The sequence below is a fragment of the Bubalus kerabau genome, chromosome 9, assembly GCF_029407905.1.
Source record: "Bubalus kerabau isolate K-KA32 ecotype Philippines breed swamp buffalo chromosome 9, PCC_UOA_SB_1v2, whole genome shotgun sequence".
Taxonomy (NCBI): Eukaryota; Metazoa; Chordata; class Mammalia; order Artiodactyla; family Bovidae; genus Bubalus; species Bubalus kerabau.
Window position 1 is genome coordinate 16732070 of NC_073632.1, and position 15453 is coordinate 16747522.

The 15453-nt window shown below is 39.7% G+C and overlaps 1 protein-coding gene across 1 annotated transcript in view; it reads left to right on the plus strand.

Moving 5' to 3' along the window:
* COL19A1 (collagen type XIX alpha 1 chain) overlaps nucleotides 1-15453 on the plus strand; it is a 447290-nt gene that overhangs the window by 13145 nt on the left and 418692 nt on the right. Inside the window, exon 2 of the mRNA XM_055534763.1 lies at nucleotides 2329-2455. Within this exon, the coding sequence (XP_055390738.1) occupies nucleotides 2365-2455 (91 nt within the window). The 5' untranslated portion in view covers nucleotides 2329-2364. The remainder of the gene's footprint in view (nucleotides 1-2328; nucleotides 2456-15453) is intronic.

Below are 15453 nucleotides of genomic sequence, written 5' to 3' on the forward strand. Positions count from 1 at the left end.
AGGCAGATTCTTTTCCAGTTGAGCCATAAAGGAAGCCCTAAAGGACAGGCAAGAAAAGAAAAAGAAAAACAAAAACAAAAACAGATAAATTAAACTACATGAAAAAAAAAAAAAAACACACCTTCTCTGTAGTGAAGGACGCAATTAACAGAGTGAAAAGATAATCTACAACATGGAAGAAAATGTTTGCAAATCATTATGACTGATAAGGGGGCTTCTCTGGTGGCAATGCAGGAAATGTGGGTTCAATCCCTCAGTTGGGAAGATCCCCTAGAAGAGGGCATAGCAACCCACTCCAGTATTCTTGCTGGGAAAATCCCATGAGCAGAGGAGCCTGGCTGGCTACAGTCTATGGGGTCACAAAGAGTCGAACATGACTGAAGTGACTGAGCAAACATGTATGTCTGATAAGGGATTAATTTCCAAAATATACAAAGAATTTCTACAATGTAACAAAAACAAAAAACAAGAAAAACAGATTAAAAAATGGGCAAAGGATTTAGGTAGACGTTTATCTAAAGAAGATATACAAATATCAGATAAAAGATGTTCAAATCACTAATCCTTAGGAAAATGAAAATGAAAACCACAATGAGATACCATTTTACACCCATTAGGATGACTGCTATTTAAAAAAATAAAAAAAAGCAAAGAAACAAAGCAAAAAACCAGAAACTAATAATGTTAGCAAGGACTGGAGAAATTAGACCCTGGTTCACTGTTGGTGGAAATGTAAAATGTTGCAGCTGCTAAGGAAAACAGTATGGGAGTTCCTCAGAAAATTAGAATTATCATATGACCCTTTCTGAGTATGTACCCAAATTGAAAGCACGGACTTGAACAGATTTTTGCACATTCATGTTCATAGTGGGATTATTCACAATAGCTAAAAGATGGGAGCACCCAGTGTCTCTCAGTGGAGGAATGGATAAACAAACTGTGGTATGTACATAGAGTGGAATGTTATTCAGCCTTAAAAAGGAAGAAAATACTGACACATGCTATGACATGATTGAAATTTGAGGACATTACTCCAGGTGAAATAAAGTCACAAGAAGATAGGTACAGCATGATTCCCCATATATGTGATTTAGGGCAGTCAGATTAGTAGAGACAGAAAACAGAATGGCGGTTGCCAGGGGCTAGGGGTGGGAGAAATAATGAGCTATTGTTTCATAGATACAGAGTTTCAGTTTTGCAAGATGAAAAGTTATAGATGGTGGTGGTGAATATACAATGTGAAGTACTTAATGCCATTGAACTATACTCTTAAAAATGGTTACGATGGTAAATTTCAATATTTATATTTTACTAAGAGTAAAGTCTCCTCTGTCCTGGAATTCTCCAGGCAAGAATATTGGCATGGGTAGCCGTTTCCTTCTCCAGGAGATCTTCCTGACTGAGGGATCAAACCCAGGTCTCCTGCACTGCAGTCAGATTCTTTATCCTCTGAGCTGCCAGGGAAGCCCCCCTGCCGCCACCCCCAATAAAGATATATATATATACAAATCATTGTATACGTGGTGTGGTTTTAAAAAGATTGCAAAGAAGAGAAATAAGAGGGTGTATGGACATTAATAAAAAGGAACTAATCTGAAAAATTTTCAAAGCTTTCTTATGCATAATAAAGTCTACATTAATATATAGTGTCTAATTATAAGAAAAACTATGACAAATGTAGACAGCATATTAAAAAGCAGAGACGTTACTTTGCCAACAAAGTGTATCTAGTCAAAGCTATGGCTTTTTCAGTATCACGTATGGATGTGAGAGCTGGACCTTAAAGAAGGCTGAGCACCGAAGAATTGATGCTTTTGAACTGTGGTGTCGGAGAAGCCTCTTGAGAGTCCCTTGGACTGCAGGGAGATCAAACCAGTCAATCTTAAAGGAAATTAACCCTGAATATTCATTGGAAGGACTGATAGTGAAGCTGAAGCTTCAATACTTTGGCCACCTGATGCAAAGGGCTGACTCATTAGAAAAGACGCTGATGCTAGGAAAGATTGAAGGCAGGAGGAGAAGAGGACATCAGAGGATGAGATGGTTGGATGGCATCACTGACACAATGGGCATGAGTTTGAACAAGTTGCAGGAGATGGTGGTGGACAGGGAAGCCTGGCATGCTGCAGTCCATGGGGTGTCAAAGAGACCGACACAACTGAGTGACTGAACAGCAACCGCAAATTATATATAATCAGATATCCAATTACATAATTATATATAATGTAAAAATCTCTTGTGTTCTCCTTGGTGCTGAGGATTTTCTGGGGATGATAATGAAAGGAACTGCATGCACCAGCTCTATTCAGATGTTCTGTTCTGTTGCAGATCTGTGGCCACTGGTTCCCATGATTCAGAGGCGCCATGAAGCTCGCTGGCTCTTGGAGGCTTTGGCTCTGGGCGGCAACATTCCTGCTTCCTGTTTCCGCTTCCGTGATGAACAGGGACAAGCCAGGTATCCAGGTCGCCTTTGTGTACAGTCTCCAAATGTTATTTGTAGTCTTTATTTTTTAAAAAATTATTAAAATAAATCTTATGGTTGAAGAGGACATAGATTAAATCTACAAATAAAAAATAGATAAGAATTTATTGTTTTCCCCATTGACCTTCAAGTCACACATTGAGAATGCCTAAATTTACATTTTTCAATATATGTATTAATCTAAATAGCTTTTGTTTATCTCATTGATATTTATAAATATAAGTATGCATTTTGCATCCATGTGTCTATTTCTCCCTTTCACCTTTAAATAATGTTACTTAAATTATTCAGATTATAATATGGAAACTCATTCCCAGTTAGTATGAAGGCACGTATCTAATATTAATTAGAGAAAAGTGAAAACAGACTAAAATAGAAAAAGAAACGTAGCTTGATTATATGTCAGTTTTGTAGTGTCTGAGATGAAGTGAACAGGAAAATAACAGTCTTGAGAGCACTTTTTGACCTAAATAGATAATTGTTGTTATTTAGTGGCTGCGTTGTGTCTGATTCTTTTGCAACCACATGGACTGTAGTCCGCCAGGCTCCGCTTCCATGGGATTTCCCAGGCAAGAATACTGGAATGGGTTGCCATTTCCTTCTCCAGGGGATCTTCCCAACCGAGGAATTGAACCCACGACTCTTGCATTGACAGGTTAATTCTTTACCACTGAGCCATCAGGGAAGCCCTAATATTTACATTCAGTTGTTAAATTATCAACCTCATAAATATTTCCAAAGGACTTGAAGGCAATTTGAAACATTTATTTCCATCTCTGATTTTTAAACATGATCAAGTGGCTAATTTGGAAACCTTTTCTTGAACATTGAGTATGTGTAAGTTACTGAACTACATGCATTCTGTATTATAAAGTTTAACTAGACCCACTGAAAGGCCATTTGTTAAACAAAAAGAAGCTTTGAGTTGCTTTCTGTGCAAATGACCACACATGATGAATTCTGACAATAGTCATATATGATGATATGTCCTGAGAGTGTGAGTTGTCTTATGCTTATTTTTGAATATTTCTTTCAGAATTTTGGCTAACAAGGTATATACAGGTTTATAACACACCCTAGTAGAGACTTTTGAGACTTTTATAACAATCTCTTATAAAGATATAACACATCTGAGTCTCTTGAACATTTTGTGAGTCTTTATGATTTTTCACTAATTTGGCAGGAGGTACATTTCATAAAATAATCTTCATGGGAGTTTGAATATGCTAACACCATACCAAAGATATCCTGTGGCTCTCATACGTTTTTGGGGTGGGGGAAACACTTTCTTTTATCAGAAAAATCAGGAATGACTCATGGCAAAAAGTAGTACATAGGGCAGGGAGTTTATTCTGATAATGTTGCGACTCTCCTCAATTTTTTTAATGTCTCTTCATTTTAAGAGACATAGCAGGTAATGCAAGTAATTACTTAATCAGAGGGGATAGGACTTTTTTGGCTAGAAAGGAGAGTGAATCAGTTTCCAGGCACATGCTAGTGTGTAATAAGTGTTCCTGATGATGATCTGAAGGATCTACACAAACGGTTTTCTAGTTTTAGTGTGAATAAGGATCATCTGGAGTATTGATTCCCTGGTCCCACTCCAGAGACACCTACGATGCAAGGCAGCCTGGGGCGGAATTCAGTAATTGACATTTTTAACCAGCTTCCCAGGTGAATCTAATGCCCCGTGTTTTAGGAAAATAAACACTCACCTTTTTGATAATTGTCTCTTTTTTCCTCAGCTGGTTATCTTGTACCAGGTTCCTTTTATTTTTTTATTTGTTTACTTATTAATTTACACTTTAATAACTCTTTTTGGAGGGGTAAGAACATTTAACATGAGCTCTACCCTGGTAAGACATTTCTTTATTTTTATAGCTGATGTAACCTTCCATTTATTTATTTTTAAAATGTATTATTACCTATTGATTTTTGACTATGCTGGGTTTTCGTTGCTGCAAAGGGTTTTCCTAGTCGTGGCTAGTGGGAACCATGCTGCAGTTGCAGCACAGGAGCCCCTCATTGCAGAGGTTTCTCTTGCTGCAGAGCTCAGGCTCCAGGGCGCACGGGCTTCAGTACTTGTGGCACGTGGGCTCCGTAGCTGCAGCTCATGGGCTCCAGAGCACAAACTCAGTAGTTGTAGCACATGGAGCTCTTGCTCCACGGCGTGTGGGATCTTCCTGGATCAGGGGTTGACCCCGTGTCTCCTGCATTGGCAGGCTGATTCTTTACCACTGAACCACCAGGGAGCCCCACACTTCTACATGTATAATAGAGTACTGTTCGCTGTGGATCTCCAGAAGGTAATCATCTTGCAGAACTGAAGCTCCGCCACCTTGGGATTTCCCTGAATGTGATACTCCTGTACTTTGCTATCCCAATTCTTTAATCAGGTTTACTGTATATGGGGAAATTGGAATGCATATGTTCTGGCTCAATTTACTCTACCACATTAATCTTTCTGAAAGAGTTTCCTGGGTGTGAATTCCAAGTTGATCAAAAGTCTAGTAAGCTTTATGTAACTTGAAGTATGGAGGGAAATGACTAAAGATGAAGAGTTGATTTTATTAGATTGTCTGGTAGGAGGTGCTCGTGAAACAACTCACCCTAAACCTGCCGTCGAAGTTACTTGATTGAAAGTATCATTTGCATTAATTGAAAACGTCAGCACAGCCTGTCATGAGGATTACTGGAGAGGATGACATTCCGAGCCTGGCCTGACAGGGGCTCTTCTCGTGTCTTGTGTGTCTGATTCACACGCAAGATTCCCTTTTTAGTTTCCTCATGTGCAGACCTGTGTGTGTGGTCACTAACCATTTACCAGAGGGAAGTGATTACAGCTAAAAATAAAATATAACGAATCTGAGGGAGAGGCTAGGATTTCAACTCTGGAGCCTGTGAAGTTGTCAACAGTCTGCTGTTAAACTTAAATATACGAAGGATAATTCGAGTCTTTTAATTGCTTTACTGAACTCAATGGAGTAGTTAAAGGTTACTTGCAATCTTGGCCCAGTTGAGGTGGAATCGAGAATAATACAGAGAGATTCAATAACACCTTGAAAATTAAAATCCTGAAGCTATTCAGAATTAGTGGTTTCATATTCTTTGGTCAGTGTTACCATTATGTTGAGATTATAAGGCATACTTGAGTGTTTTCACACAGCAGATAAACAATTTGAATGTGGCCGTTTCAGCTCAGTTGTCAAAAAGCGGTGGGGAAGAAACTTGTATTAACAAATATATATTGCATGCATTAGCTCCAGACTGCCTTTAATCACTTTCTTAAAAATTTCCTCTATGATAGAAGCTTATGTATCATATGGTTCCTCTTTCTCCTCCACTCTCCTTAATCTAGGAGCTTCTCAGTTGGCTCTGTGATGTGCTGTGCTAAGTGACTTCAGCTGTGTCCAACTCCTTGCAACCTTATGGGCTGTAGCCTGCCAGGCTCCTCTGCCCATGGAATTCTCCAGGCAAGGATACTGGAATGGGTAGCTTTTCCCTTCTCCAGGGGATCTTCCCAACCCCGGGATCAAACCTGGGTCTCCCACATTGCAGGCTGATTCTTTACCCTCTGAGCCACCAGGCGCTAGTAGTAAAGAACCCACCCGCCAATGCAGGAGAAGTAGCAGACACTGGTTCTGTCCCTGCGTCAGGAAGATCCCCTGGAGGAGGAAATAGCAACCCACTCCAGTCTTCTTGCCTGGAGAATCCCAGGGACAGAGGAGCCTAGTGGGCTGCTGTCTATGGGGTCACACAGTCGGACACGACTGAAGCGACTTAGCAGCAGTAGCAGCAAAGTATAGTGTACAGGGGTCCTAACGACAACTAGTAACAATCAAAAGAAAGGCCTCTGTCAATAGGAAGTCTGTCAGCCTTAAAAAAAAATGAAAAGCACCTGAAAGTTCTTATTTTGATACATTTTACCCACTCCAGTGTTCTTGCCTGGAGAATCCCAGGGACTGCGGAGCCTGGTGGGCTGCCGTCTATGGGGTCACACAGAGTCTGACACGACTGAAGCGACTTAGCAGCAGCAGGAGCAGGATGAAAAGAATACAAGCTAGTTCTATGTCTGTGGTAAACTGCCGTTCGCCTCTTCAACTGTAATCCTGAGACAAATGTCGTGTTGTGAGTTTTGTCAGTAAAGGTAAAGAGAACAGCTTTCCTCAATACGTGTTAGAAAACAAGAGTGACGCCTGTCAGAATGGCTGCCCCCAAAGAGACCACAAGTGACGAACGTTGGCGAGGGTGTGGGGAAAAGGGACCCTTTGTACACTGTTGGTGGGAATGTAACTTGTTGCAGTTGTTGTGGAAAACTGTGTGGAGGTTCCTCAAAAAACCAAAAACAGAGCTACCGCATGACCCAACAATTCCACACCTGGGTATGTATGTGAAAAAAAAACCCACTAATTTGAAAAGATACATGCACCTCAATATTCATAGCAGCATTGTTTACAGTAGCCAAGATTTGGAATTAGCCTAAGTGTCATCAATGGATAAAGAATAAAGGATAAAGCAGGTACACATACACAAGCACACACACACACAATGGAACACTCAGCCATAGAAAGGAATGAAATTTTGCCATTTGCAGCAACATGGGTGGACTTGGAGGGTATTATGCTAAATGGTATGTCCCATGGACTGTAGCCTGCCAGGCTCCTCTGTCCATGGGATTCTCCAGGCAGTAATACTGGAGCCGGTTTCCATTTCCTTCTCTGGGGAATCTTCCTGACCCAGGGATCAAACCTGCATCTTCTGCATTGGCAGGCAGATTCTTTACCACTGAGCCACCCGGGAAGCCAGACAGAGAAAGACGGAATCTAGAAAGCAAAATGAACTACCGAATGTAACAAAAAAGAAATGGACCCACAATGTAGAGGACAAACTAGTGGTTACCAGTGGAAGAGAGAGGGGGTAATATAGGGGTAGGAGATTAAAAGGTACAAGCTATTATGTATAAAATATGCTACAAATATAAGCATTGGCACTTGGACTATAGCCAATATTTTATAATAACTATAAATGGAGTATAAGCTTTTAAAATTATACAATTGTGTTGTACACTTGAAACATATAACGTACATCAACTATACCTCAATAAAAAAGAACAGTGATAAACAGAACGCCTGTGAAACTAGACAGACTTAACTGTGATTATAGAGGTAATAATTCCATAATACTGAAGAAGGCAATGGCACCCTACTCCAGTTCTCTTGCCTGGAAAATTCCACGGATGGAGGAGCCTGGTAGGCTACAATCCATGGGGTCACAAAGAGTCGGACACGACTGAGCAACTTCACTTTCTTTCTTTCTATAGTTCCTTTGGAGAAGGAGGTGGCAACCCACTCCAGTGTTCTTGCCTGGAGAATCCCATGGACAGAGGGGCCTGGTGGGCTGCAGTCTATGGGGTTGCAAAGAGTCGGACACGACTAAGCAACTAACACACACAATTCCATAATACAGTATGTGTATTCCTGAGGATATGAAGAAATAGAAAAAATAAAGCAGTCAAAACAGACAAGAGAGAGACATGTTGCAGTTTCTCAGGAGGCAGCTGATGCCCTCCTTCCCTTCTCGTGTCGCACACGTTGCTCCCATGTAATCCCTTCCATCCCTGTGCTATTTGAGAGGAGAAAGAAGGAACACAAACTGCCTTTCATGAATACCAAACTGACGACTTTAACATATAAGTGGGCATGGAAAGACCAGAGCAATGATAGGAAAAATATGTTTCGAAAGGCATGTGATCTAGTTTCTGGACTAGAATGCATACCAGTTGAATAGGAGGCCATGCCAGCAGGTGAGAACAAGGAGAAGGATTTAGAGATTAAGGGAACAAGTGATTTTTTTCAAGCACATGTTTCAAACTGAAAGCGAGGACAAAATACATTTCTACTAAATAAAGAGAATATCATAGGTACTCTGTTAGTTTGTTTGGAATGTGATTTTAAGAAGCATGTACAATACAGGGGGAAAAACAGGGAAATGAGTTTTATTTCATCACTGCCATCAAGTCACTGTGTAATCTGGAGGGAAGTCACATAACTTCTCTTAAATGACTTGTTCTCGGGTCCTCCGGTTTCTAATTTTTAAAGGAAGAGAAGGATAAAAATCTTTTTAAAATATATGTAATTTTTGTAGATAATCTCGATGAAATCAGATAATCTTTCCCAAATCTGACCTAGCCTTCCTGTCTGGTGCTTTAACCCCTTGCAGTATCCTTCCAACCCTATGAACTGCCCGGGTCCTTCAAGCTAAGTCAGGCAGAAAGGGGGTCTAACAGTCACCAACAGCATCTTAAGATAAATCTGTCAAAGACTTCTGCATTAACATTTGAAAAGGTCTGTTGATTAAGGGCCCCCAAGTTGTGCATCTTTTGTGGTGAATTTTTAGTAATTACTTTTGAAAGGTTACCATGAGCCTTTGAAACACTACCCCTACCTAAATTCTCCTGTCTATCTGATAGGATGCTTGGATATTTGGGTCTTTTCAGTAGTTCTTCAAGATACATGCACATTTACCCCAAAAGTATGATTTACTTTATATTAAAATGTGTCATTGCTTAAAGAAATTGACATATCCAATTTTTTATATCTACTTCTATTGTATTGCCTTTTTTATGCAATGAACCGTGAGACCCATGCATTCAGCTTATTGTACCTTGAGTCTTACACCCAAGGAATTAACATTTAGTTGTTTTATTTTCAACAGAAATCTAGTTGACTTACAATATTGTGTTAGTTTCAGGTGTACAGAAAAGTCATATATATATATATATATATGCTGCTGCATCGCTTCAGTCGTGTCCAACTCTGAGTGACTCCATAGATGGCAGCCCAGCAGGCTCCCTTGTCCCTGGGATTCTCCAGGCAAGAACACTGGAGTGGGTTGCCATTTCCTTCTCCAATGCATGAAAGTGAAAAGTGGAAGTGAAGTCGCTCAGTCTTGTCCGACTCCTAGCGACCCCATGGACTGCAGCCTAGCAGGCTCCTCTGTCCATGGGATTTTCCAGGCAAGGGTACTGGAGCGGGGTGCCATTGCCTTCATATATATATATATATATATATATATATATTCTTTTTCAGATTCTTTTCCATTATAGGTTATTATAAGATACTGAGTATAGTTCTCTGTGCTATATAGTAGGTCCTTGTTGTTTTTCCATTTTATATATAGTAGTATGTATATCTACACTCCAGTACTCTTGCTGGGAAAATCCCATGGACGGAGGAGCCTGGTAGGCTGCAATCCATGGGGTCGCTGAGTCGGACACGACTGAGCAACTTCCCTTTCACTTTTCACATTCATGCATTGGAGAAAGAAATGGCAACCCACTCCAGTGTTCTTGCCTGGAGAATCCCAGGGACGGCGGAGCCTGGTGGGCTGCTGTCTATGGGGTTGCACAGAGTCGCACACGACTGAAGCGACTTAGCAGCAGCAGTGTGTATATATGAATCCCAAACTTCTAATTTATCTCTCCCCAACTTTTCCTGTTGGTAACTGTAGAAGTTTGTTTTCTATGTTTGTGAGTCAATTCTATTTTGTAAATATGCTCATTTATATCATATTTTTAGATTCCACATATAAAATGATATCATGATATTTGTCTTTGTCTGACTTACTTCACTTAAATTAACATTTAGTTTTCATTTTTTTTGTTCAGCTTTTCATAACGGAGCACATATACTAGAGATATAAAGCTGTATTTGATTTTTATAAACTGAAGACTTTAGTGAAAAGCATTTTCATAAATATTATTGAAAATGTTCAATTTTATTTACTTCAAAGTGACAGGGGTATTATCTTGGCATCATCATATATTCATTAAGTCTGCAGAAGAATTTAAATAAGATATATACTGTTTCCAACTTGGCAATAAGCTAACATACCTTCCAGTCATTACCAATGCATCATAGTAGGAAGTTCCTTCCATAGTCTGGATGTGTGCTTGCCAATCATCTGTTGGAGTCTCCCTATATACATTGTGAAGAATTTAAACTTAACCTCATTTACAACAGTCATACAGTCATTCAAAGTCATTGTAAAAAATTTGATCACAATTTTGGTGTTTTGTTTTATAAAAATTATTTTAGCTTACAGTGCTTTCTCAAACACAAGCTGTTTTCCTCACTCTGTTGAGGTATTACTCACACAAAGGTCCACAAATCCTAGGTGCACAGTGCAGTGAATTTTTGCATAATGTATTTATACATCTGTGAAACTGCCGCTCAGATCCAATTATAGAACTTTCCAGAACCCCAGAAGACTTTCCTGGATCCCATCCCAGCTGACACCCTACCAAGGCAACCAGTACTCTGATATAGTTAAGTCATACAATCTCTTGAACTTCATATAAATGAAATTCTAAAGTTTATATGACCAACCTAGATAGCATACTCAAAAGCAGAGACATTACTTTGCCAACAAAGGTCCGTCTAGTCAAGGCTATGGTTTTTCCAGTGGTCATGTATGGATGTGAAAGTTGGACTGTGAAGAAAGCTGAGCACCGAAGAATTGATGCTTTTAAACTGTGGTGTTGGAGAAGACTCTTTAGAGTCCCTTGGACTGCAAGGAGATCCAACCAGTCCATTCTAGAGGAGATCAGTCCTTGGGTGTTCTTTGGAAGGAATGATGCTAAAGCTGAAACTCCAATACTTTGGCCACCTCATGCGAAGAGTTGACTCATTGGAAAAGAAAGACTCTGATGCTGGGAGGGATTGGGGGCAGGAGGAGAAGGGGACGACAGAGGATGAGATGGCTGGATGGCATCACTGACTCGATGGATATGAGTTTGGGTGAACTCCGGGAGTTGGTGATGGACAGGGAGGCCTGGCGTGCTGCAATTCATGGCGTCACAAAGAGTTGGACACGACTGAGCAACTGAACTGAACTGAAAGTTTGTATTCTTTGGAGAATGGCATTTTTTTCCACTTATTATATCTATGAAATTCATCCAGGTATTGCATATAACAGTGGTTCATTCATTTTTATTGCTACACTTTTTCATTGTATATACCACAATTTGTTTATTTATTCTTGTCAATGAACATTTGGTTGTTTCCAGTTTTAGATGCTTATGAGTAATGCTGCGAGGAATATTCCCTTCTTAAAGAGCCTTTTACACCATTTCTGTACACTCCTTTTTCTTGGGTTATTGTACCTTCCAGGTCTTTGAGTTCATGATTATTTAGCTTTAAGAAATGCTATGAATTTTCTTAAGTGGTTGTACTGATTTCCACTCCCATGAGCAGCAACACAGGGAATCTCTCCTGCTCCACATGCTCATTAGCACTTGTGCTGTTCTTTAATTTTTAGGCATTTAGTGGTCTTGCTGTGATTTTGCTTTGCATTTCCCTGATTACTAATGGTGTTGAGCACCTTTTCATGTGCAGGTTGGAAATATGAATATTCTCTTTTGTGAACTGCTTAGTTTTTTTTTTTTCACATTATCATGATAGGGTTTTCAAACTTTTCCCAGTCAAGTTGTGAAAATTCTTTTTATGTTCTGGATGTGATCCTTTGTTGGATATACATATTATAGTAGTCCCTGGATAGGCTTTTCACTCTTCTAACATTGTCTTTTGATTATTAAGATTTCAATGAAGGCCAATTTGTCAACCTTTTGTGCTTTCTGTGTCCCTTTCAATGAATATTTTCTACCCTCAGTTCATTAAGATTTTACATGTTTCTGTAGTCCTTTATTGCTTTACCTTTCACATTTATGTCTAAGAGAATCTCTAGTTAATTTCTGTGCCTGGTGTGAGGTAAGGGTTCAGTTTTGTTCTACACTGACGTTCCATTGGTCCAGAATCACTGATTGAAAAGACCATCCCTTTCCCATTTGAACTGCACTGGCCCTGTTGTGGTAAATCAGGATATCACGTGTGCACAGGTCTGTGTCTGCACTGTCTGTTCTACTGATTTGTTTATATGTGCACCAGCACTACATTATAAAAGTCCCTGGTGTACAATGTTGTAGATCCTCTGGCTTCTTCTTCAGTTTTGTCTTAGCTGTTCTAGTTTTTCTGGAGTTCCACTTAAATTTGAGAATCAGCTTGTCAGTTTTCACATACACACTCACATAGGAATACACACACAACCTGCTGGGATTTTAATTGGTACTGAACTACACCTAGAGATAAGATTGAGAATTGACATCTTAACAACATTGAGTCTTTCAGTCTAAATACTTGGTTAGTCCATTAGGTTATTTAGGACTTTAATTTCTCTCTGCAACACTGTCTAGTTTTCAGTCCAGAGATCATGATGGGATATTTAGTTTTTATAAAAATGATGATGAACTCAGATAAAAATGGATATGACTTCAATTTTCTTAAAAAAAAATGGGCAGCATTTACAAAATATCCAGTTTTGTTATTTTGTAGGGCTTGTAATCATGTTAAGATCTTTGAGATAGGAGTTTCCAAAGTAGCTAAATATTCTTTAAAATTATTCAGTGCTATATGTTTTAATTGTGTGTGTCACATCTTATACGTCTGATTAAGTGGTAGTACTATTTATAACTTGATTTATCCTTCTGGTTAGGTATATTAAGCTGAGGCCATGTCACCACCCTTGAAGTCAACGATGCATTTGTTAAGTGAAGGATTGAGAGGCTGAGCAGTTGACCAGGAGAATCAGTAGTTTCCACTTTCCATGGAGCAGGACACAGTTTGATTTTCAGCAGTTCATCTCTGTGTCATAAAAACTTTGAGGTCATTAAACCCAAACCTGAATTTCAGAAAACATGAATTTTTTGGAAAAATAAGGTTGTGATTGTAAGATGGCAAAATATTTCATCAATTTAGGTTAAGAATTGTCTAGTTGTACAGTTGGCATATTATAAAAACTGGCTGCAATTACTCCTGAAATGGCTATTAATTTCCTAGAATCTTGTTGTTCAGTTACTAAGTCATGTCTGATTCGAACTGCAGCACACCAAGCGTTCCTGTCCTTCACTGTCTCCCAGAGTTTGCTCAGACTCATGTTCATTGTCTTGATGTTGCCATCCAACCGTCTCATCCTCCGACGTCCCCTTCTCCTCCTGCCTTCAATCTTTCCCAGCCTTAGGGTCTTTTCCAATGAGACTGCTCTTTGCATCATATGGTCAAAGTACTGGAGCTTCAGCTTCAGCATCAGTCCTAATGAATATTCAGGGTTGATTTCCTTTAGAACTGACTGATATGATCTCCTTGCTGTCCAAGGGACTCTCAAGAGTCTTCTCTAGCACCACAGTTCGAAAGCATCAGTTCTTCAGTGCTCACCCTTCTTTACAGTCCAACTCTCACATCCATACATGACTACTGGAAAAACCATAGCTTTGACTATATAGACCTCTGTCGACAAAGCGATGTCTCTGCTTTTTACTAAACTGTCTAGGTTTCTCATAACTTTTCTTCCAAGGAGCAAGCATCTTTTAATATTGTGACTGCAGTCGCTGTCAGTCAGTTCAGTCACTCAGTTGTGTCTGACTCTTTGCGATCTCATGGACCATGGACTGCAGCAGGCCAGGCCTCCCTGTCCATCACCAACTCCCGGAGCTTACTCAAACTCGTGTCCATTGAGTCGGTGATGCCATCCAACCATCTCATCCTCCGTTGTCCCCGTCTCCTCTTGCCCTCAATCTTTCTCAGCATCAGGGTCTTTTCCAGTGAGTCAGTTCTTCGCATCAGGTGGCCAAAGTACTGGATTTTCAGCTTCAGCATCAGTCCTTCCAGTGAATATTCAGGAATGATTTCCTTTAGGATTGACTGGTTTGATCAACTTGCAGTCCAAGAGTTTTCTCCAACACCATAGTTCAAAAGCATCAATTCTTCGGCAATCAGCTTTCTTTACAGTCACTTTTGCAGTCACCATAGTCTGAATTAAATTTAAATATACCCCAGATAATAAGAAATTAGTGTATACATGTATAGTATTATATTAATATATCAGGATGCAATGAATGTGTAAATCCACTGTAAGTAGAAGCAAACTTGATCATTTCTTTGAACATTATTAATTGCCTCAACACATAATTAGTATTTTCTCAATGATTTTTTGGAGAAGGCAATGGCAGCCTGCTCCAGTTCTCTTGCCTGGAAAACCCCATGGACGGAGGAGCCTGGTAGGCTGCAGTCCATGGGGTCGCGAAGAGCCAGACACGACTGAGCGACTTCACTTTCACTTTTCACTTTCATGCATCGGAGAAGGAAATGGCAACCCACTCCAGTGTTCTTGCCTGGAGAATCCCAGGGATGGAGGAGCCTGGTGGGCTGCCATCTATAGGGCCGCACAGAGTCGGACATGACTGAAGTGACTTAGCGGCAGCAGCAGCAGCAGCAATGATTTTTATCTCATTTATTTTTCACTATAGACCACTTTAGTATAGCAGAAGTCTGCTTTTGCTATTTAGTTTTATTTTAATAACTTATTTCAGGCTGCTCTAACAAAAATACCATAGTGTTTGGAACTTAACCTACAGACATTTATTTATCACAGTTCTGGAGACTAAGTCTGAGATCAGTGTGACAACCTGGCTAAGTTCTTGTGAGAACCCTCTTCCTGAATTCCTCACAAGGTGGAAAGAACTCCTATTTCTCCAGTTTTTGTAAAGGATATGAATCCCATCATGAGGGCTGCACCCCTATGACCTCATCCAAACTTAATCAAGTCCTAAAGGCCCCACTTCCAAATACCATCACACTGGGGATTAAGACCTCAGCATAGGAATTTGGGGAGGGACGCATTTAGTCCATTGCAGTCTCCTTCTGCTCTAAAGTTTAATATCACTAATACCAAAACCTGAATAGAAGTTGTGTTAAAATAGTAGTAGTTCACTTGTTCTAATATTAGAATATACTTTGAATATGAAAATTTAACAATATTAAAGCTAGCTAATTTCCTACTGTTAAGTATATTGTAGCAATTAGAATATTAGAGCAATAAAATTCTAACAATAGCTAAGACTAACAGGCATTGTCTCTATT